The sequence below is a fragment of the Tetranychus urticae genome, chromosome 1 (genome assembly GCF_039701765.1).
Source record: "Tetranychus urticae isolate SD_2017Ah chromosome 1, NJAU_TeUrti_SD_1.0, whole genome shotgun sequence".
In the NCBI taxonomy this organism is placed as follows: Eukaryota; Metazoa; Arthropoda; class Arachnida; order Trombidiformes; family Tetranychidae; genus Tetranychus; species Tetranychus urticae.
This window is the reverse complement of record NC_142958.1, coordinates 31,807,064-31,831,033: the sequence shown is the minus strand read 5'-3', so window position 1 is coordinate 31,831,033 and position 23,970 is coordinate 31,807,064. Positions and strand designations below refer to the sequence as shown.

Here is a 23,970-nt window from a genome sequence, read left to right as displayed (position 1 = left end):
CTATGACCGCAAGAGTTAGAGAGCTGAAACTTATTATGCATTTGTAAATATTGTTGGTTCACATCAATGACAGAAAAAATTTTTCAATTTATCAAAAGTTCTCATGATTTTGACCATTGTTCTAAAAACTCTGAGCCTCAATATTTCGAGAATGGCATCACCTACAATCATGATTCTTTGACTGAACATTAGATTACACCATAGACTATAATAAATGAAATATTGAACCATTCAAGATGCTACAGAAAAAGTTGTAGCATTCTTTTACTTATGTTGCCAGATTTGAGTTTGATTTATAAAGTTGATTAGTTTGCTTATGCATTAGAAGGTTCTTCATTATTAAATCAATTAGCTCAGATTTTATTCGGTACTCATTTTTGATATTTTGTCCTATTCGATTCGTTCAAAGCATTCTTCGATCCTTAGAAATCAGTTTTACCCAATTAAACGATGGTAAACCAACATCTTTGTCAAATTATTCATTGAAATTCGATGTGTAAATAAAAACGAGTCGAATAACTTTGACAAATAATTGTTAATTGTTAGTAGACTGAATAAACATTTCAAAAGATGTATCACTATTAGCTGTTCGTCTCTTTATTTAGCTCTTAGGAAATACTCTCTTCGAGGTTAGTTTCAAAAGTGTTGGAATCAAGTGAAATTGTTTCCAACGTCAAATCTAATTGTGATTATTATTGAATTGATATTGTTATATTTTGTGATTGAATTGATGATGGATAAAAAACTAATAGTTTTACAATTTTATACACTGGTAATAACGATTTTCCAGTTATCGGTAATTCAACTTTGTTCAGGTGAACTTCTAGGCTCTATTTTTGGTTCTCCGTTGGTAACTGACCTTCAAAATGACAGGATTGATGTTTTGAATAAACTTTTGTCTCCGAAAGTGTTGCCAGTGGGCGGTAATGTTGTTGCGTATGAACTGCTACAAACATTGAGCACGCGAGCGATTCAATCTGGAATCTTTGATACTGTCGGTCAATTTGGAACAGTAGTTAGATCATTTCTTGGACCATTAACATTACCGTATTCACTTGATTTCGATAGGGCGGCCAAAACAGAACGTATGTATGATTATGTGATTGTTGGTGCTGGATCTGCTGGGTCTACATTGGCTGCTCGATTGACAGAGGATGAAGATGTTACCGTATTGGTTATAGAAGCAGGTGGAGAAGAATCTCATTTTAATAATGTTCCGATATTCGCAGTGTTAACACAAAGAACTGACATCGATTGGGGATATTATTCTGTACCTCAAACTCGATCAGCTAGAGGTTTGAATAACAAACAAATTCCAGCGTCTAGAGGTAAAGTCGTCGGTGGTTCTTCATCCATAAATCTCATGATTTACAGCAGAGGAAATCCAATAGATTATGAGCGATGGCAAGAGTTAGGTGCCACAGGTTGGAATAGCTCAGCTATGGATCCATACTTCGTCAAAATGGAAAATACGACAGATCCAACAAGTCAACCTGGTTATCACGGCACCACTGGACCCTTAACTATATCAACCGTCAGTGAAACTTTTCCTGTTGATTCAGCTTTTCATGAGGGACTGAAACAATATGGTCTCAAGATTGGAGACTATAATGCCAATGATCAAGAGCGATTTCAGTACTCTCCATTTACCATTCGAGATGGTAGACGTTGTTCAACTGGACGTGCTTATTTAGGACCTGCTTCTTCTCGTAAAAATTTGGATATTCTGCTCTTCTCACGAGTGACTAAAATTATATTTGATGATGATAAGCGAGCGATCGGAGTTGAATTTACAAACAGTGAAAAAGATTACCAAGTTTTTGCTCGAAAAAAAGTGATTATCTCTACTGGTGGAATCGCAACTCCTCAACTGTTGATGTTATCAGGAATCGGACCGAGGGATCAATTGGAAAAATTCAATATTCCAATAGTCCATGAGTCTCCTGGAGTTGGCAATAATTTACAAGATCATCCATTTACCTTTTTCTTGTTTACGACAAAGGCTGATACTAGCATTTTGCTTGCGCGTGATCTTATTCCCAATTTGGCTGTATATTCAGCAACTCATAAAGGAAGGTTCGCATCATCTGGTGCAAACGTAGTTGGCTTTTATAGAAGCAAATTTGCTAATGATTCAAGACCTGATCTTCAGATCTACGAATTTGCTTATTCCTTTGGAGGAGGAGCGCCAGATTTTTATTTAGGTAATTACCAGATCTCTTTAATTCAGTTCAATGTTTAACAGCAGTTTTTTCCTTTCAGGTTATATTTTTAATTTCGATAGACAGACGCTTGTAAATTATGCCTTGCCAAATACATTTAGTGATGGAACCGCGTATGTGATAAGTTTAGTTAAACCTCGAAGTACTGGTACAATTAAATTGGCTTCTGATAATATCCGAGATCCTCCTTTGATTGACTTCAACTTTTTCACTGATCCTCGCGATCTCGATGCTATGGCTGAAGGATGTAGATTGGTTCTTAACATATCAATGACACCATCAATGCAGACTGTTGAACCAAGACGTTACAATTCAACATTGCCTGGTTGTGAACAATATCCACTCGACTCAAATGATTATTTAAAGTGTCTTATCCAAACGATAACTTACACACTTTGGCATTCAGTTGGCACAGCTAGCATGGGTTTGGCTAGTAATCCATTGGCTGTTGTTAGCCCTAATCTTCATGTTCATGGTGTAAAGGATCTCATGGTTGTTGATACATCTGTAATGCCTGCAATAACTACAGGAAACACCAACACACCTACCATAGCAATAGCCGAAAGAGTAGCTGACATGTTAAAAGGAAGAGTATTGAGAGCTAAAAGTCTTCCCTACACTGATGAATATGAATATATAAATGATTATGTTCCCTATCAAATTGATGATTAAGTTCAAAGGACTTAAACAATAATTGAAAAACAAAATAAAGTAACACTTTTAGCGTCAACTAGACCGACTTTATGGCTGCACCATCATCTGTTTGCAGTTTCAAGATACTTTGATATATTTCTCTTGATTTTGGCCATTGGCCTAAAAACTTTGAACCTCGATATTTCGATAATATCATTACCTACAATCATCATTCTTTAATGAAACATTAGATTGCATTGTGTGCTATAATATACTGAAATATTAAATTATTCAAGATCATACAGAAAAAGTTTTAGCATTCTTTTACTTATGTTGCCAGATTTGAGACTTGATTCAAGTTAAATGGCTTCTCAAACATGAATCTTATGTGTTAGATGTTTGCAAATGAATTCAAGTTACTCAGAGGGATCGATTTGTTTGCAAAGTGATACAATAATTATGCCAAAAGCCCTTGTTGTAGATATAATAAAAAAACATCGATTTTGTCATTTTTCATGCCAGATGGATGAAGGTAAGACCTCGAGCAATATCTCTATTGGTTCATTGGTTCATCTCTATTCCCGAAAATATGCTACAGATTACTTTAGTCACAACTGTTACTTTAGACAGCTGCTGTCTTGGACCAATTGCGTCTCCTTACTCGCTGGATGTTGATCGACCATCCAACAATAACAATACATATGATTATGTGATTGTTGGAGCTGGAGCTGCTGGTTCAACAGTAGCTGCTCGATTAACAGAAGAGTGTTCGCGTCTTAGTTATTGAAGCTGGTGGAAAGGAGAATAACTTTAACAACATTCCTCTATTTGCGCTGTTACAACAAAGAACGCCAATCGACTGGGGATATTTTTCAACACCTCAAACTCGATCAGCTCAGGGTTTAAAAAATCATCAAATTTCAACATCTCGAGGTAAAGTAGTTGGTGGCTCTTCATCTATAAACTTCATGTTATATGTAAGAGGCAATCAATTAGATTATGATCGATGGCAAGAGTTAGGTGCTGCAGGTTGGAATAGCTCAGCTATGAATCCATACTTCGTCAAAATGGAAGATTCAAGAGACTCGAAAAGGGAACCAGGCTACCATGGTACTAAGGGTCCAATGACAATCTCAGAACTAAACGATCCTTTCGAAGCAGACACAGCTATTTTAGAAGGAGCCCGTGAATATGGGTTTAACATTGGAGACTACAATGGTGCAGATCAAATGCGATTCCAATATGGTTCACATTATATTCGAGATGGAAGACGCTGTTCAACTGGTCGTGGTTACTTAGGACCTGCTTCTTCTCGTCGCAATCTGGATATTCTGTTGCATTCACGAGCTGATAAAATTATATTCAATGGAAAGCGAGCGATTGGAGTTGCATTTACAAGCAATAAGAAAGACTATCAAGTCTTTGCTAGAAATGCAGTCATCATTAGTACTGGTGCAATAGCAACTCCTCAACTGTTGATGTTATCAGGAATTGAACCGAAGGATCAATTGGAAAAATTCAATATTCCAATAGTTCATGAGTCTCCTGGAGTTGGCAATAATTTACAAGATCATCTATTCACCCTTCTTCTCTTCAGGACTAATTATGGGACAAGTTTTGCAGTCGAGCGAGTTGATACTGTAAAAAGTTTAGTTGAATATGAAACGTCTCATACTGGACCCTTTGCATCCTCGGGATTGAATGTGAACGGATTCTGGAGAAGCAAATATGCAGATGATTCAAGACCAGATATTCAATTTCAAGCACAGAGTATTAGTTTGGGAAACGCACTTTCAAGTTACTACTTAAGTACGTATAAATAAATAATCCATTTCTTTTGATATTCTAATAATTCTAATACTCTTTACATTTAAGGTTATCTGTTCAATATAAATAGGGAAACTTACGTTAAATATGTTTTGCCCAACACCAACAAAGATGCGACCATTATACTAGTGACCTTAGTTAGGCCTCGAAATACTGGTACAATTAAATTGGCTTCTTCTGATATCAAAGATTCTCCTTTGATTGACTTCAACTTTTTCACTGATCCTCGTGATCTGGATGCTACAGTTGAAGGATGCAAATTGTTTCTCAACATATCAAAGACAGAGGCTATGAAATCGATCGGAGCAGAGCGTTTCGATTCCCCACTACCTGGTTGTGAACAATATCCACTCGACTCAGATGATTATTTAAGATGCCTTATGCAAACGCTAACTTTCACTCTCTGGCATTCGATTGGCACAGCTAAAATGGGTTCTCGTGGTGATCCAATGGCTGTTGTTAGTCCTGATCTTCTTGTTCATGGTGTGGAGAATCTCATGGTTATCGATACATCTGTAATGCCTGAGATCACAACGGGAAACACGGCTACTCCTACCATTGCAATAGCTGAGAGAGCAGCAGATATGATAAAAGGAAGAGTATTGAGACCTCAAAGTCTTCCATTTACTGATGAAGATGATATAATTTCCGATTATGTTCCATATCGAATTGATCATTCAATTTAAAGTATCAATCTTTAATATAAAATAAATGTGCTTTAACATCAAATAGACTACTACTAGAGATCAACTATCATTTTTTATGCTCAAATCTTGTCGTAGGAATAGACTAGAACAGACTAAAAAGTCGACCGGTATTTAGTTATATCATATGATACGCCCATGATAAAGTCTAATAATTCAAATATAAAATGATAAAAATAATATTATACAAAATTCAGTGTAATTATATCGGAAATTTTTAATACATAATGTATTATGGTGTAAAGCATATTTCGTGGTTGATGCATACTTTCACTTCAAAATTAAGTTAATCCTGAGCTGAACTTAACATCTAACCCTAAAAAATATTTGATACATTTGATGCTTAATTTTATATTAGTAATTGAATGCAAATAAAAATTAATCTAAATAGTTTTACAGGTGTTTCTCGGATTCCAAATACAAACTGTTTACAAGCAAATGATTTAGACAATCAATTCGATTGCAAAGCGATTCAAATGTTTTATATTTTAAACATAACTGTTATAACAACTTTATTGTTTAATTCCTTTATTGAGGAAGAGATTAACTCATTTACTCTCTACCTATGAATTATCATGCTTTAATTGCCATTAACTTTACATTGAATCAATTTGCACACAAAAGTTATAATTTACTGCACTTGTTAAATGCCAAATGTGATGCCACGATTTGCATTTGAGTCAATCTATTAATTTACAGTAAATCATCATTAACCCAAAGATCTAACATTGTAAGTCTATTTCTTCAAAATGAACATTTCAGTGATTGTATTTCAATTTACTTTACTGTTATCAGTCCATTTATTAGGGGCTCAATTTTCAATACCTTCAATAACTTCAGAAATAACTAAATGGCGTGATGTCAGGATTGAATTTTTTAACAAATTTTTAAATTCGATCCCGATCCCAGAAAAAGCTTCGAAGCAAGTGTTACTGCGAAAAGTATCTGGAAAAGCTTTCAACTCTGAACTGATTGACGCTGCAAGTCAGTTTGAGACAATAATTGCTTCACCACTTGGACCAATTGCGTCTCCTTACTCACTTGACTTTGATCTACCATCCAACAAGAACAATACCTATGATTATGTGATTGTTGGAGCTGGAGCTGCTGGTTCAACAGTAGCTGCTCGATTAACGGAAGACCCGAATATTCGTGTTTTAGTTATTGAAGCTGGTGGAAAGGAGAATAACTTTAACAACGTTCCTCTATTTGCTTTGTTACAACAGAAAACTCCAATCGACTGGGGATATTATTCTACACCTCAAACTCGATCAGCTCAGGGTTTGAATGATGATCAGATTCCAGCGTCTCGAGGTAAAGTCGTCGGTGGCTCTACCTCTATTAACTTCATGTTGTATGTTAGAGGCAATCCATCAGATTATGATAAATGGCAAGAATTAGGTGCCACAGGTTGGAATTACTCAGCTATGGCTCCTTACTTCGTCAAAATGGAAGATTCAAGAGACTCGAAGAGTGACCCTGGCTACCATGGTACTAAGGGTCCAATGACAATCTCAGAGCTAAACGATCCTTTCGAAGCAGATACAGCTCTCTTAGAAGGAGCCCGTGAATATGGTCTAAACATTGGCGACTACAACGGTGCAGATCAAATGCGGTTCCAATATGGCTCGCATTACATTCGAGATGGTAAGCGATGTTCAACTGGTCGTGCTTACCTAGGACCTGCTTCTTCGCGTCCAAATCTGGATATCTTTTTGTATTCACGAGTTAATAAAGTTATATTTGATGGAAAGCGAGCGATTGGAGTTGAGTTTACAAACAGTGAAAAAGATTATCAAGTCTTTGCTCGAACAAAAGTGATCATCTGTGCTGGTGGAATCGCAACACCACAACTATTGATGTTATCAGGCATCGGACCGAGAGATCAGTTGGAAAAATTTAATATTTCAATAGTTCATGAGTCTCCAGGAGTCGGAAATAACTTACAAGATCATATATTCACGATTCTTTTCTTCAGGACTAATTATGGGACAAGTTTCGTACCCGACCGAATCGATGCTGCAAAAAGTTTTGTTGAATATGTAACGACTCATAATGGATCCTTTACATCCTCTGGATTGAATGTAAATGGGTTCTGGAGAAGCAAATATGCAGATGATTCAAGACCAGATATTCAAATACAAGCAGAAAGTCTTGGCTTAGGAAACGTTCTTGCAAATTACTATTTAGGTGCAATTGAAAATACATTTCGTTTGATATTCTAATAATTCTCTTTCCATTTAAGGTTATCTGTTCAATATTGACAAACAAACATTGCTCAAATATTTTATGCCTAATGCCGAAACGGATGGAACAATCGTACTAATGACCTTAGTTAGGCCCCGAAATACTGGTACAATTAAATTGGCCTCCTCTGATCCTAGGGATCCTCCTTTGATCGATTTCAACTTCTTCACTAATCCTCGCGATCTTGCTGCTATGGTTGAAGGATGCAAATTGGTTCTTAACATATCAAAGACACAGGCAATGCAATCAGTGGGAGCAGAGTTTTTCAATTCCCCACTTCCTGGTTGTGAACAATATCAATTCGAATCAGATGATTATTTAAGATGCCTTATTCAAACGCTAACTTTCACTATCTGGCATTCGATTGGCACAGCTAAAATGGGTTCTCCTGATGACCCAATGGCTGTTGTTAGTCCTGATCTTCTTGTTCATGGTGTGGATAATCTCATGGTTATTGATACATCTGTAATGCCTGAGATTCCAACAGGGAACACGGCTGCTCCTACTATCGCATTAGCTGAGAGAGCAGCAGATATGCTGAGAGGAAGAGTACTGAGACCTCAAAGTCTTCCATTTACTGATGAAGATGATATAATTTCTGATTATGTTCCGTATCAAATTAATGATTAAGTTTACAGGACTTAGACAATAATATGAAATATTATACAAAATAAAATTACACTTTCAGCATCAACTAGATCGACTTTACAGCTTCACTATTATCCATTTGCAGCTTTAAGAAACTTTGATCTTTTAGCCTTCGAAACGCTAAGTTTGTTTTTAAATACACAATCAAATCAATTTCCACAATTGGTACAATTGAGAAAAACAGATAAAAATTAATTTTTGACTTACTTAGACTGAGTTGGTTTGTGTGGACATAAAATCTGAGTCCATGAATAATTTCAAAATTTTCTTTCAGGAACAGTTTTCGATAAAATCAGGTTAAACTTTGATCGCTTTTTGTGTAATTAGGGAAGCAGATTTTGCTATGAAACGCATTTTAATGATGTGATCTTTGGTGAACATCACAAGAGTACACTTATTTTGAGAAATAAAATTCACAACAGATTAGTTAATCGTTGATTAATGATTACTCAAACTCATGATGTGCTTGAAGGATATTCATTAGTAAGTAAATTCGTTCATTATTTCACGAAAATTGCAATAAGTTGAAAGTTTAGTGCAATTATCATGGAAATAAAGCAAATATAATAATTGTGATTGAAGACAAATAAAGTTAATTTTACTAGCTCTAAATGTGTTTCTCCAACTCCACGAGCCAATTGAATGAAAATTCTGAGTTAATATTTACAGTAGTTTAGAGTATTTAGAGTAGTTCGATAACTTGCTGATTTTAATAAGTAAATGCTTCAGAACAATCAATTTATTTGTAAAGTGATTCAAATATTTTAAACAGTTTGAATATTCATTTACACATATCTGTGTCATTCATGTTTGGACAGTTAGTTTTGAATCCTTTGAATAAATCTTTTAATGGTCAAAATCTAGTGATTCCTATGACTTGTTCAATCTTCAATAGTTTCAAATTGAGTGGGATGAAAATCATAATAATAGATATAAACAGATATCAAATAATAATTTAAATTACCTTAACTGTATTGTGCAGAAGCATTACTACATGCAATATACAAATAAAGAGCGTTTGAATAAACTTTTTGTAAATTCATCGACTCATCATGAATATAAAATAATAAATTAATTGCAAATTTTATGCACTTTAAACAGTTGTTAAGGAGAAGATTAAATCATTGGCTGTCTACCCATGAGTTCAAAAGTTTTAAATACCATTAACTTTACCTCAAATCACTTCAAAACATTAAGCGACAATCTTGTCGCTACATTGATTATTAGATCCATTGATAAAAGTCTACTCCTTCAAACATTATGAACATTTCATTGATTATATTTTATTTGACTTTGTTGTTAACAGTCCAGTTATCAGTGACTCAATTAAACGGTTCACCGTTGGTTCCATTGGTAACTCCATTTCAAGATGTCAGTATTGCATTTTTTAAACAATTTCTCGATTCGATTCCAGTCTCAGGAGATGTACCTGATTACGAATTGCTACAAAAAGTATCTGGAAAAGCTTTCAATTCAAAATTTTTTGACACTGCAAGTCAACTCGGTACAATAATTGCTTCACCTCTTGGACCGATAGCGTCTCCTTACTCGCTTGATGTTGATAAACCATCCAACAATAACAATACATATGATTATGTTATTGTTGGAGCTGGAGCTGCTGGCTCAACAGTAGCTGCTCGATTAACGGAAGATCCGAATATCCGTGTCTTAGTTATTGAAGCTGGTGGAAAGGAGAATAACTTTAATGTCATTCCTTTGTTTGCTTTCTTACAACAAAAAACGCCCATCGACTGGGGATATTACTCGGTACCTCAAACTCGATCAGCTCAGGGTTTGAACAACAAAAAGATTCCAGCGTCTCGAGGTAAAGTGGTCGGTGGCTCTACCTCTATTAACTTCATGTTGTATGTTAGAGGCAATCCATCAGATTACGATAAATGGCAAGAATTAGGTGCCACAGGTTGGAATTACTCAGCTATGGCTCCTTACTTCGTCAAAATGGAAGATTCAAGAGACCCGAGAGCTGAACCAGGGTACCATGGTACTAAGGGTCCTATGCCAGTGTCAGAAATACAAGATCCTTACCCAGTAGATGAGGCTTTTTTGGAAGGTTGTCGTGAATATGGTCTTAACATTGGAGACTACAATGGTGCAGATCAAATGCGATTCCAATATGGTTCACATTATATTCGAGATGGTGAACGTTGGTCAACTGGTCGTGGTTATTTAGCACCTGCTTCTTCTCGTAAAAATTTGGATATTCTTTTATTCTCACGAGCGACTAAAGTTATATTTGATGATGAAAAGCGAGCAATTGGAGTTAAATTTACGAGAAATAATGAGAATTATCAAGTTTTTGCCCGAAGTAAAGTCATCATCTCTGCTGGTGGAATCGCAACACCACAACTGTTGATGTTATCAGGAATTGGACCGAAAGATCAGTTGGAAAAATTTAAAATCCCAACAGTTCATGAGTCTCCTGGAGTTGGCAATAACTTACAAGATCATCCATTTACCTTTCTTTTGTATAAAACAAATCTCGGGACAAGTTTTGTAGCTCCGCGTTTAGATACCGCAAAAAGTATCGCTGAATATGCATCGTCTCATAAGGGATCTTTCACAACACCTGGATTGAATGTAAATGGATTCATGCGAACTAAATATGCAAAGGATGAGAGATCGGATATTCAAATACTCGAGTTTAGTTATATCATTGGAGGAGCACTTCCAAACTTTTATTTAGGTAAATACGAATTGAATCCATTTCGTTTGCTAATCCAACAACCTTCTTTCAATTTAAGGTTATCTGTTGAATTTCAATCGACAAACCTACTTTAAATATTTTTTGCCTTATTCCGGAAGCGATGGAACCATGTATGCAGTAAGTTTAGTTAAGCCACGAAACACTGGTACAATTAAATTGGCCTCTGCTGACCCTAGAGATCCTCCTTTGATCGATTTCAACTTCTTCACTGATCCTCGTGATCTTGGTTCCATGGTTGAAGGATGCAAATTGGTTCTTAACATAACGAAAACAGAGGCCATGCAATCAGTCGGAGCTGAGCGTTTCAATTCATCATTGGGTGATTGTGACCGATATGCATTTGACTCAGATGATTATTTAATGTGTCTTACTCAGACGCTAACTTTCACTCTCTGGCATTCGACTAGCACAGCTAGAATGGGCTTTTCTGATGATCCACTGGCTGTTGTTAGTCCTGATCTTCATGTTTATGGTGTTAAGGATCTCATGGTTATTGATACATCTGTAATGCCTGAGGTTCCAACAGGGAACACAGCTACTCCTACTATAGCATTAGCTGAGAGAGCAGCAGATATGCTGAGAGGAAGAGTATTGAGACCTCAAAGTCTGCCATTTACTGACGAAGATGATATAATTAACGACTATGTGCCCTATGAAATTGATGATTAAGTTCATAGGACTAAAACGATTAATATGAAACACAAACATCAAATTCACTTTTAACTAAACTAGATTGACTTTATAACAGGTTTTATTATATTATTATATTTCGTGCTTCACAAAAATTTCGGGTCAAATTATCAAAACAGATTTTTAATATTCTTGCAATTATATTTCTTTCTTCGTCCAGTTAAGGCTATTTCACGCGCAACTACGAAATGGTGACTGTATTAAACTTTACGAATTAAGTTATTGAGTGCAGAGACACTAATTAAGGGAAATTAGTTTTTTATTTAAGCAAATTAAAAAAGATACATTCCAATCTAAATTAATTATTTAGATCAATTTGAAATTCGGTAATACACAGTATTTTGGGCGTTACGTTATCAAAACGAATTAGTTGAGCCAATTCATTAAATTAAGCAAAAATTGATTCCACAACATGATGAATAAAATATGATTAGATTGTCATGAAACTTCCTGATCAGAAATTGTCAATGTTATCCTGTTAATTTTTTCTTTAACTAATAGAGTACCAAATAGCTTAAATTTAAGCTTTTGATTAACCCAATCAAAGAACCAATTGACAATTTCTTGGTTAAAAAGTTTTTCTACACACAATTCAAGTGAGAAATTGTTGATTTAAATAATTTACTTCAAAGGACAGAATGATTATATTCATTTTCTCGATATCGATCAAACGACAGTTAAAAGTGAATCATTAACGCTTGTTTGATTGATAATGGAGGATAAAGTGGTTAATGCAGCAAGAGTTTGGGTGAGGTTGGCATTAATCTCATCTTCGACTGTATCTGACTGTGACCTTCCAACCCTAACCCCTGAATTTGCAATTGAAGCATCAGAAGATGGTGTTGAAGACGAGTTAATTTCAGTAGCATTGGCAGTTGTTGCCAAAGGTTTTTCGGTGTTGAATAAGGCATCAATTATGGTGGACGAAGATGATGAAATTTCAATTATACCCTCGGTGATTGTGCCATTAGACTCCATTCCTTCTTCAGATATGTCTCTTGGTGAATCGGTAGCATCTTCCTTGATTACTGGTGCAACTGGTGAAGAGGGTGAAGCTGAAGTAGCATTCAAAATTTGTTTATCAATATCATCTTTTGGAAATTGAATGGATGAAGATTTATTTCTTTCTTGATCTGGATTATTTGGAGATTCTGAGTCCAACTTTACTGATTCTTCCTCTGATCTAGCATTTCTCAAATTTACCATTTCCACGGTTGTTGTCAACTCAACTGGTGGTAAAGTAGTATCCGAAACTGCCACAGAACCATTGATATTTACGGGATCAGGGATAGTTTCATTAGTAGAAGTTGAATTTAAACCTTCGGCACTTATAACAGGGACTTTAGTAAATAAAGACAACATAACATAATAAACACAAATACGAATTAGATTTTTTAACATTTACAAACAATAACAATACTAACCAGCATTAATTGTGGTCACAAGGTTGAGAAGCACAAAGGATAGAAAACAATTTTGCAAAGTTAAAGACATTTTGAACAAAATTGGTTGAGATTGGAAATATCGAAGAAATTTTGTATAAAAAATTGTTGGTTTGCTTGGAATCAAGTTCGGCGTGAAGTTGAAGCTGTAATGAAAGGTATCTGAATGTCTGGACTCACTTTATCAATCAAACTGAGATGAGACAAAGTTGTAAAAAGAATGAGAAAGTGAGAAAACGGGAAAGAGAAGCAAAAGTTAGATGATGATGAATATGAATATAAGGTAAGAATGATGATGCATTAGTTTAGGGAATGATAGCCTTGAATAAAAGAGATAAAATTCAAACATCCAGTGTTTTAGTCCAAATCTTACAGTTAGCCCTTTTTGACTCTTATTCATTCTTCCTCTTCATTACTTAACCTAACATCTAGTCAAATTTAATTTTCAACCCAATATATCGACAAAAACGTCAACTCTTTGATGATCAGGATGTCCAAGATAATCGGGACAATCAGTGTAATAAGGAAATGATGCACCAAAATAAATTGGCTAGACAGATACAAATTTAGTCTATTATTAGCTCCTCTCTTTGTGTTCAAATTGGTATTGAACAGTCAAGTTTTAGCGTAAAATTCAGTCATCAAGATGATCATGATATATTATAATTCGGCAATTTCCTCTTTGGTCAGATTGTAGCAAAAATTATGTTGACCCTAAAGATAAAGCCAAATGGACATACCAAAAAGATTTTTTTGAAAGCCATTTTCAATTCCAAACTGGTAAGCTATACAACGAGTTGAGATTGCAAATGGGAAATTTTTGAAGACACCAAACAATTAAAGGATTTAATTTCAAACCCAATATTGTGTGATGTTATTATTTGTATTTTACCTGAATTGAGAGGATAATTAGCTGATGTTAAGACAATTGCATAAAAGAATATGAGAACGAAGGTAGAAATTGATTGAAAACGAATCTCAAGAAGGTAATTGTAATGAAAAGGACAAGTTGTCAAGTTGGTTTTATTTCAAAGGTAGTCAGACAAATCATTAGATGTCCTCGATCAATTCTATGACCTTTTATCCACCTCAATCACCTTAATTGTTTCCGTTAATCTTCACCTGTCTCAATCCAACTCAACATTGTTGGTGACTTTTATCGCCATGATCAAGACTATTTGGTGAACACCTTCTTTAAGGAAGAGATCAAACTGTTTGACTAAAGGATACAATCAACGGAAATGATCTCATCTTATTAAATACAATTTAACTTTTTCCAATCGACTCGATTGCAAATATAATGATGATATTATTGAAAGTAAAGCCATCAATCTCTTGATTTTTGAGCATTGTTAGTGTTAAATGAGTTAATATGAAACCACTGAAGGCCAGCGGAAATTCAAGATGCATAATTATGATGACTTCAACTTGCAAGATTCAATTCCAATTGGTCAGGAAAGAAGTAAACTTGATTGTCAAAACTTAAACAATTTCATGTAATTTATTGTACAGTGCATTTTATTCAGTTTCACATCTTCGATCGGACATCCAAGAGTTGAATAAGATGAAAAGGATAAAAAGAGTGCTGGTGCTCGAGTGGCTGAAGTAATCGATCGATTAGTTCAACAGAGGAAAAGTGAAGGTTCCTCTCCGCACATTTTTGTGGTTGCACCATTATCCGATGAATCAACGAAATCAGGTTCAGCTGCACAGACAACCACACCAAAACCTTCAACTTGTAACTTTGTCATTTATGGCGTTTAACATGATGACAAAGAGGATAATGAAGGTATTTTACTCAAAAGTTTTCATTGAGCACAAGCGATAAACAACATCTGAATTAATTAAGAATCATCACTAGCTTTCTTCATTGTTAAGGGAAATTATTCCACTCTGTGAATTGTTTTTTATTGTTAGGGAAAATTTTGATTCCATAAGATGCAAACAAATAACATTTGAATAGACTTTCATGGCAATAAATGATAATGTCATGAGAAATTAAAAAGTTTCGAATTTAAATTGAATGATCACAAGTCCTGATAAAAAGCTAACAAGAGTTGAAAATAACAATCAGTCATTTGTATATCAATGGACATTGAGACAATGCTCAAAGAGAATAGAGTTTCAATTCAACAGACAATTTAATGAATTCCAATATTTGAAATTCAAGTATTTTAATTATACCGCGGCTGAGTACATGAAATTAACCGTCTAATGTTTCAGGGTCTCGACTGTACAAGTAAATAGCCTTAATTTAATCCAAACAAACAACTTTGAAGGGGAATAACATCACCGAAAATCGACCCTGGTAAATTGAAAAAAACTTTTGATGCCATCTTTCTTATTTCAAAATTTTGATGGTTTTCAAGCCATGTTTCGTGTCTTATCAAAAGTTTCGTATGTTGTCACATTCGGCTGCCATTCCACATAAAAATTGGTTATTGTTGTCCTGATCTCGTTTATGGTGTAGATAATCTCATGGTTATCGAGACATCTGTGATGCCTGAGATTTCAATAGGGAACACAGCACTTCTATACTTCTCACCATTATGCAGCCAATTGATATTGAAAAGATCCAAATTCATAATGAGATGAACCTAAACCCTTTTGTCAAATCACAAAGATTCATGTCGGAATGAAATGAACTATCGCTTAGTTAATGGCTATGAAAGGTGGATCAAAGTTATTTATTTAATTTTTGCTGGACAACATGCGATTTTGTAACGTTCCAGTTGCGTTCGAATTCATATTCTTCTCTCTTAATCTAATTTTCTCGTCATTAATCAATCATTCAATCGATTGAAATACTCGGTAAAACATGCAAACAATCCTCGCGACTATTAAAACTAGCAAAGTTTTGCGAAATCATAATTATAATACAATCAACATTTGCAAATTTGTCCATGAATTGACGAAGAACAAATGAATAATTAAATTTTGATGAAATTTCAACCTTTCAATGAACATTTTAAGCAATGTATTAGTTTCAATTCGAGGAAAGGCAAGGAGTTTTTCATCATGAATTGAGATAATTTCAATGTGGGTTGACTGTAAGTGGCAATAGGCATTTGAGGAATGTATCCATTAGAGGAATGATAAATGAATAAACAGATATTTCAATGGAAAATTCGTTTTGTTGTATTCTTGGTGTATCGATCTCCAAGCGAAATCTACTTTCGAATACTTTTCTTTATTGATTGAAAATTTCAATTTAACGTTTGAAAGATTGCTCAAGTAGTTGTGAGGTTTGATGTATTTAATGGGGTAAAGAAGAAGAAAAACATAACTGAGATAAAAGAACATGATTAACCAAACCATTTGATTTTGCAAAAGTACAAGGTGTATGAAAGATGAAGATGAAGATGATAATGTTGATAATAAAGGGCGATTCATAGAGTGGATGAAGGAAAGGAGTAAAACCAATCAATGGAAAAGGGAAAAGTCCAAAGATGAGTTTCGAGGTAAACTAATAAGATTACAGATAGCAGATGATGATTGATTGAAACAGTAAATTCAAAGTCTAACCACAATCACGGCCAACGTGAAATTAATTGAGTTTTTCAAGTTCAAATATTTGATAAAAAATACATGAAATGTGAAGAGATTTGTCATGAAAGAGAAGACAAAAGACAAGAACAAAAAGGAAAAGGAAAAGGTCAAGATGAGTATGAAATATCCGGACCAGGAGATTGATTTTGTACAAGAAGCAATGTTTATCCTCGATTACTAAGCTAAAGGTGAAAAAAGATGAAAACTTCATTGAAAGAGGAACTCAGGAAGGGCAAGAAATAGCTTCTTTTTGGTAGCTGATATAAAAGTAGAAGGAAAATGAGGCGAAATGTGGCGCCAGTCAGGAAAAAGATGATGAGATGAAAATAGTGTGTCATGAATAATTGTGGTTGTTAACACGATGAAGGTAATAATTATCAATAAGCGCTTTTTCCAGGTGAAATATAGCAAGAATATTGAACAGGTAACATGAAAATGGACACTTATAACATTAAATGTATGAAGAATTAATAGTCAATTTATGCTGCTCTTGGTTGAATGATTGAGATTAAGATTGTTGGCACTTAGAATGAAGGAAATGAGGATTTTTCAGCTTTCTTTTTTCGTTAAAGATGAAATGCTTTGATTTCTTGGTCTCTTTTTAAATCTTTGAATCACCAATGTTTGATATTTCTTCATTTTTGTATTGTTTTGCTCAGTTTGTGGACACATGGAAATATAGTTATATCTTTTTAAATTTTCAAATCATAGTTTAAACTCGATAAGCGTAAACTAGACGATAGCCAAAAATATTACAATGATTGTGTACACCACAGAGATTGACAAGATTGATTTGGCTCAAAGACAGTAGAAGTAGAAAGATTAGAATATCGATGTACTAAGGAATTAATTTATCATTTTAGGAATTGGAGTAAACCTACGAGTAAAGGTATCCATGGAGGAGTATTAAGGGTAAGGATAAAGAGGAAGGAAGATAGGAAAGGTTGAAAGATCAAAGGAGCACATGAAGCTTCAGTGGCATTTTGAGAAGGGTTATAATTAAACCCACGAATCTCCAGCAGGCATTGGAGGAGGATAGATGGGTTCATTGGTCGTAGGATCATAACTATTACTCGTGTCAGATCCGAGGAGAGCTTGAGTCGATGAGGTAAAATCTGCTCCAGGGCGGGAATGTTTTTTCCGTTCACGATTAACTTGGGCATAAACTGGTTCCGTACTATTACCACGAATATACTTCTAGGTTAAAATCAAAATTAAATTGAAGAAAAAAAAGGAGAAAATAAGAAAAAAACAAAGGATATAATTACAATATTCAGAGTAAAATAAAAGGAAAAGGGTTGAAATGCATGGCATAAGCAAAATGATAATGAAAAATAGAAATGTAAACAAAAAGGGAAATCAGGATGAAAGAGGAGAGAAGATGGAAGTAGCATGATGGCAAATAGAATCATGATAAGCTTCTTATTATTATTCTTTGCCCAAGTGAATTAACTGTCCTTATGACAATGTTTATATGAGTTGTTGGTTAGATGAATAATTAATGAAATGAAGACAGTTAAGAGGCAATCTTTCTCCATTTTTGTGGATGGGTCAGATTAGTTGAATGATTGGTTATGTCAACTATTATTATTGCAATTATTATTATTGTTATTATTATTTTTGCATCGTTATTAGTATCATCATTATGCATAAAAAATGTATTATTAAGCATAGTAATGATTAAAAAAAAAGGTTGGAGGGAACAAGCTATCAACAGTAAAGATGATAAGATGTTAGTAAAGGTGATTAAGTGATTAAGGAGGAAAAACCTGGGAAGCGAATTAAATTAGCAGAGACAATGTTAGCATAAAGAATGTTATTTGTTATTTAATTACTTAAAAGACATGATGAAATTAAGAAGAGAAATGACAGTGTAAAGAAAACGAAGAAGACAAGTAAAGGGGAAAAGTGTAAAGGTGAATGTTAGTGAGCAATGAGTGATAGTATGAGATTTGTTTAGTGATCGAGATGACAAAGATGAAAATGAAAGTGATGCAGCAAATAATTGGCTGAAAAGGAGAGGTATGAATAAAATAAGCACAGTGAAATTGGTGAAAATATATTGATTACTGCAAAAAAAGGAGTATTAAATATCGAAAGAAGACGCTAAATTATGTAAGTTGATTCTCCTGAGACTGGAAGAAGTAAAAGAGATGCGAGAATGAACAGAGAGACAAATAAATTCTTTGTCAAGCATTGGCTTGTTAATTGAGATACTATTGGTTTTTGAAGAGGAAAGTTCCTCACTTGGACTAGAAAATTTAGTATTCGCTTTCCAGAATACTTGAATAAGAACGATTTATCGTTGGGTTCATTTTGTTGAGTGAAATACGAGTATTTCATTAAATGTTAGTGGGTAAACAAAAGAAGAGGAAAACTCGGGAAAAGAGGAGCACTTTTGAGCTGGCTGGATGAAACTGAGACCGTGCGATTGAGCTTGATGCGAAGAAAAGATAAAGCGGTTAGTAAAGCCATTTGAAGATGAGATTTTTCGCGCAGTTAGTTTGCTCGACTGTATTTTTTTGTTAGTAATTTGGCGTATTTTATTATAAGTTATTGAAATAACTTACAACTCCAGGCGGATAAATTTGTACTCCACCGACAGGCGGACGGTGTTGTTGTTGCTGTTGTTGCTGTTGTTGTTGTTGAGCTGCATTTAATTGTTGCTGGGCCTGTTGTTGGGCTAGTTGTTGTTGGGATGCTAATTGTTGATTTTGAAGATGAGCTGGAGTATGAGCAAGTTCAGGCGCTCCTCTGTGAGCCATATCAGAAAGTTGGTATTCTTCAGGCTAGAAAAAGATTGAGGAGAAAATTATTATTTAATGCAAAGTCGGATTAAAGATACCATAGAGGTATGATCATTCAATCAGAGCTGTGCTCTAAATTTGAATATTGGTTAAATAAATCGGATTGGATTGAAGAGTCTTCCTTTAACATTTGTCAGTCTGCATTGTAAGAGAGATTGATTTCAATCATTTAAACTTATTTTGTTCAAGCAAAATCATTATTAATGAAAGTTAAATGAAGATCTGGCATAAGTGAGTCGTTTAATTAAACTCATCAGACAACAATGATAGATTTCGCATAAATTTATCCTGATAACCTTGCTTAGTTTGCTCAAGACTAATAAGCTATTAGTAATAACCTGAATAGATAGTAAATCTATCAAATGATATAACTCAAACTTCTGAATAAGAGAAATGGTCTGATGACAAAAGTAATAGTATTATGAAATAATAATGAATGGAATGGCCAGAGAAGTAGAGTATAAAGGTAAGAATCTCCAAATGCTGATATGTCAACTTCACAACTAGAGATTAATTGAAAGACTAGAGAAATTTAGCACAAATGGACGCACCCTATTAAGTGACATTTGTGTCATATTCATTTCCCGGCCACCTCCTCTGGAAAGGGTGCGGTCCTCGTATCTGGTACCTCCTTGAGTACTCATTGGACGACTTAAGGTATTATTTGCACTTGATGTTGGAGATTGAAGCACACCTCCAGAGGAATTACGGCTCATTACATGGCGGACCAAAAAGTGAGATTCTTTATAACCAGCTTTTCTGTAAACTTCTCTCAGATCCGAATGCTGCCACATATTTGCTAATAACTAAAACAGAAATAAAAAAGCATAAGAATTATGAAATTAATTTAAAGTCAATTCACATTGAAAAAAGTTCAGGATAACAAAATTACTTAATTTATCCAATCGAAAAAATTTTGATTAATTTATTATAAACATATGTAACTAGACTTCTTCGCTGTATCCGGAATGTAGTTATTGATGATTATTGGAGAGTTTAATTCTAATTGCTGATTCGGAATTTTTTCGATTTGACATAACATATGGGATTATTTCATTTTTGACAAAGTAATTTTAATATCCTGAAGTTTTTCATCTTGACTACGGATTTTTTGTGTAAATTGTGATGTTTACTGATCGAATTGTTAAGTTGGGCACCAAAAAAGGGATAATCGAAAGTTTAAACTTTAAATACCTGAGATGTAAATTTGAATACTCGAGAAGAATATTTTGTTTTGTTTTTTGTTATATAGACTAGCCGTTCCATTCCATCAGCTTCAAGAAGTGATTTAGCGAAATCAGCATTTTTAGAAATTACTTCATTTAAAGTGGCCAACACAGCAGCGATTGTGTCATCTGATGTACCCATGTCATGCTGTGGGTTACCCTCGGGAAGTTTGGATACCAAATCTTTCATTGCATATTTTCCTATCAACTCTTTATTTCTTGGGTCAAGTGCTAAATTTCTTAGTGCAGTGGCTACAGCACAGACGACTCTGTCAACCTCCATTCTGAGTAGTTCAACTAAAACCGGCAAACCTTTTTCTTTGCGAACAGCAGCTCGAATGTCAATAGAGGGTTGCCAATAACAGGCGGCAAGATTTTGAATTGCTCCAGCAGCAGCCTCTAAAGTTTCAGGATTTGAACATTCACTTAGTATCGCTAAGTAAGGTTGAACAACTTCTGGTTGCCACAGTAATTCCATTCCTGCGATCGGTTCATTGGGTCTCCTATTGATGCCTGGTATACCAGTAGTATTTAATGACAATTGTTGTGTAGCTTGGGTTAGACTTTTACTTTCTGTTGGAGTGGCTGCTGTTTCTTTCGTTTTCTTCTTACTCATTCCAAAACATCCTAAATTATCACCAACTTTAGAACTTACAGAACCCATTATAGCAACTGCTCGAGAAGAGGATGGAGATACTGAGCGAGAGTCGTTAGTAATAGGAGCTGGATGTTTATCATATTCAGGATCAATTATTTCTTGACACCGGTAAGAAAGGTTTCTTAAAATACAAACACAATTTTCCACTGATTTGTTATCGATATCATTCTTGACGATGGCTGATCGTATAAGGAACAATAGAGAATCAACTAAGCCATCACATTCACGTAACTTTTTTCTGGCATATTCACCAGCAGAGGAAACATTTCTTAAAACACCACTGGCGTTGCGAAAAATTACCGACCACCATCCTTCGGGATTCCCTGAAGATTGCATCATGGCATCACTGGCATTGGACGATGAATCATTATTAGGGAAATTGCTTGTCCATCCCGATTGGGGTATAATTATTCGATTTACCAATGTACCGAGGGCATCATCAATGATGGACCTTTTAAGAGGGTCGCATGAACTGAGATTCCACAAGACACCAGTAATAAGCTCTTCCAGTTCATTATCAATTGTCTTGCGAAGCAAGTTAACCAGGGCCACTAGACCTCCAGCATTTCTGACTGCTTTTTTATTTTCATCATTACGTCTACCATAACTTATATTACGCAAAGCTCCACAAGCATTCCTTTGAATCTCTAAAGAATCTTGAGTAATTAAGTTGATCAAAGGAGGAATTGCTCCGAGAGCGCGGGCTTTTTGTTTTATATTATCATCACTAAAACATAGATGCTGTAAATGAGCAGCCGCGTTTGCACGTATAACTGGATTAGGATGAGAAAGGAATTCAATAACCTCATGAAGATCAGGATCTCTCCATCTAACACTACCGTCACCAGTTAGATTGGATCCTGGGTCAGCGAGATTGTCTTCAGGAAAAACTGTTCTAGGCGGTGGACCGCGCATAGGTGCAGTACTATAAGTACCATGATCGTCATAGCTCTGCCGGCGGTCTAAATAGCCAGAAGGTGGATGAAGTTCATATGGATTGTAAGTACCAGCATTAGCAGTTGACTGCATCGGTAAACCAGCTCCGGATGATGGCGGAAGAGGTCCAGGGCTTGGAGTCACTCCTTGTAATTGATTCACAGATGAAGAGCCGCCGGTGCTACCGGCATAACCATTTGGAGAGGGTTGAGCTTGGATTAAATAGCCATTTGATGATGGTTGAGAAGCATGTTGGAATTGAGTATATTGTAATGTTGAATCGAGCTCATCGTAACCTGATTGTGGCATGTGATTGATAGGTTGCATAGATGTTGGCTGAGGTGGACCTGCTTGATGTCCTCCATGAAGAGATGGCCCTCTTCTCAGAGTAGGTGGTGATTCGGATGTAATTGATGGGGCTATAGATGGATTGATTTGATAGTCCCGGTAGTTGGAATATTCTACATGCCTCTGGTATGTCTCCATGTTTGGCATATAACCATGAGATTCATAGTTGCTTCCAACGGCTCCATATGTATCATAATTATCCATTGAAAATTATCTTTAATTGAAACCGATCAGGAGTCGAACCAAAACAAAATAAGATGAAAAACAATTAATAATCCAAATTGAAAATCACAGAATTGAAGAAAAAAGACATCATAAATCAATATTAAAGACCATAACAATGACTAACGAGGAATGCTAATAATAGACACAGTTCAAAATAAACAAATACAAGAAAGAAAGTGAAGATAGATATATGATTCGAATGAAGCAAACAATGAACACACTGGAAAATGTAGTTTGTTGTTGATTTGCTAAGTGCTAGAGTTAACAAATGATGGTTTTGCGTAAAAAGAAACAGAGGAACCTGCTTCAGTTTTGAATGGTAAGATGACTAAAATACCTTTGGTACGGTGTGTATACTCGGTTGATTAACTCAATTTGATAGAAAGCACAGAACAAACTGATTGAATGTGAAATATTTACATGAAAAAGTAACAATCAAATTAAAATAGGAAAAGGTACACACTACGAGTATAAGCTGGTGAGAAGATCAAAGAGGTGAACAATGTGAGACTAGCGATTTGAGTGAGCAAATAAAATAGAAGACGTAGAAGAAGATGCCTTGGATGTAAAATTAAGTTGTTTTTTTTATTTACCTCAGTATTGACTATAGATGATAATGATGTAATGATGGTGGAGATGAATTGATTATGGGAATCCTTTAAAATTATAATACAGTCAACATTTGATGATGTGTAAACAATTTGGTCAATGGATTGATGAAAAAGATAGTGAAAATGTGTGGAGAGATGTTAAAAGACAAGAAAAAGACACAGGAGAAAATAAAAGGAAAAGAAAGGTAATGAAAGAGGAGAAAGAAAAAAGACAGTCCAGAGAGTTGAACAGATGAAAGATTGAACTCAGTGAAAGACTGACTGCTGAAATAAAAGCTGAAGACACCACCGGAAAGGAATTTTTTCCATTTTTAAAGAGAGAAAAGAAAGGAAGAAGAGAGAGATAGAAAGAGAGAGAGAGAGAGAGCATACCACAGAGAGAAAGAGAAAAGAGAGAGAATAAGAAATTCTTGAGTGAGCGAGGAAGTTTGAGTGAATAGCATTTTAGCAGTGCTAAGAAATCGTTTCGCTT

At 35.0% G+C, this 23,970-nt stretch overlaps 6 protein-coding genes across 10 annotated transcripts; 4 read left to right on the top strand and 2 right to left on the bottom strand.

Annotated features, from left to right (window-relative positions):
• Positions 1 to 641: 641 nt before the first annotated feature.
• LOC107370583 (uncharacterized) lies at positions 642 to 2,952 on the top strand. Its single transcript, XM_015938557.3, has 2 exons — positions 642 to 2,204; positions 2,263 to 2,952. The coding sequence occupies exons 1-2, from the start codon at positions 731 to 733 to the stop codon at positions 2,892 to 2,894; spliced, it is 2,106 nt and encodes a 701-aa protein (XP_015794043.1). The 5' UTR covers positions 642 to 730; the 3' UTR covers positions 2,895 to 2,952.
• Positions 2,953 to 3,444: 492 nt separating this feature from the next.
• LOC107370581 (uncharacterized) lies at positions 3,445 to 5,393 on the top strand. Its single transcript, XM_025162584.2, has 3 exons — positions 3,445 to 3,564; positions 3,617 to 4,664; positions 4,731 to 5,393. Exons 1-3 carry the CDS (start codon positions 3,445 to 3,447, stop codon positions 5,366 to 5,368), a joined length of 1,806 nt encoding a protein of 601 aa, XP_025018352.2. The 3' UTR covers positions 5,369 to 5,393.
• A 648-nt stretch (positions 5,394 to 6,041) lies between these two features.
• LOC107361554 (uncharacterized) lies at positions 6,042 to 8,327 on the top strand. The gene is made up of 2 exons (XM_015928393.3): positions 6,042 to 7,576; positions 7,632 to 8,327. The coding sequence occupies exons 1-2, from the start codon at positions 6,136 to 6,138 to the stop codon at positions 8,261 to 8,263; spliced, it is 2,073 nt and encodes a 690-aa protein (XP_015783879.2). The 5' UTR covers positions 6,042 to 6,135; the 3' UTR covers positions 8,264 to 8,327.
• Positions 8,328 to 9,405: 1,078 nt separating this feature from the next.
• LOC107362155 (uncharacterized) lies at positions 9,406 to 11,751 on the top strand. Its single transcript, XM_015929169.3, has 2 exons — positions 9,406 to 10,985; positions 11,044 to 11,751. The coding sequence occupies exons 1-2, from the start codon at positions 9,542 to 9,544 to the stop codon at positions 11,673 to 11,675; spliced, it is 2,076 nt and encodes a 691-aa protein (XP_015784655.2). The 5' UTR covers positions 9,406 to 9,541; the 3' UTR covers positions 11,676 to 11,751.
• Positions 11,752 to 11,937: 186 nt separating this feature from the next.
• LOC107361552 (uncharacterized) lies at positions 11,938 to 14,534 on the bottom strand. The gene is made up of 2 exons (XM_015928391.3): positions 13,121 to 14,534; positions 11,938 to 13,036 (listed from the first exon to the last, which is right to left on the bottom strand). Exons 1-2 carry the CDS (start codon positions 13,188 to 13,190, stop codon positions 12,363 to 12,365), a joined length of 744 nt encoding a protein of 247 aa, XP_015783877.2. The 5' UTR covers positions 13,191 to 14,534; the 3' UTR covers positions 11,938 to 12,362.
• Positions 14,535 to 16,252: 1,718 nt separating this feature from the next.
• Positions 16,253 to 23,872, bottom strand: p120ctn (adherens junction protein p120). 5 transcript variants are annotated; one of them, XM_015928862.3, is made up of 5 exons: positions 23,481 to 23,872; positions 20,689 to 22,876; positions 20,046 to 20,300; positions 19,258 to 19,476; positions 16,253 to 17,881 (listed from the first exon to the last, which is right to left on the bottom strand). In XM_015928862.3, the coding sequence occupies exons 2-5, from the start codon at positions 22,864 to 22,866 to the stop codon at positions 17,687 to 17,689; spliced, it is 2,847 nt and encodes a 948-aa protein (XP_015784348.1). In that variant the 5' UTR covers positions 22,867 to 22,876; positions 23,481 to 23,872; the 3' UTR covers positions 16,253 to 17,686. The 5 variants fall into 5 exon arrangements, with proteins under 5 accessions (XP_015784348.1, XP_015784344.1, XP_089122001.1 ...); XM_015928858.3 differs by having other exon boundaries at positions 16,253 to 17,884; positions 23,481 to 23,852; XM_089265875.1 differs by having other exon boundaries at positions 23,225 to 23,602.
• Between the last annotated feature and the right edge of the window lie 98 nt (positions 23,873 to 23,970).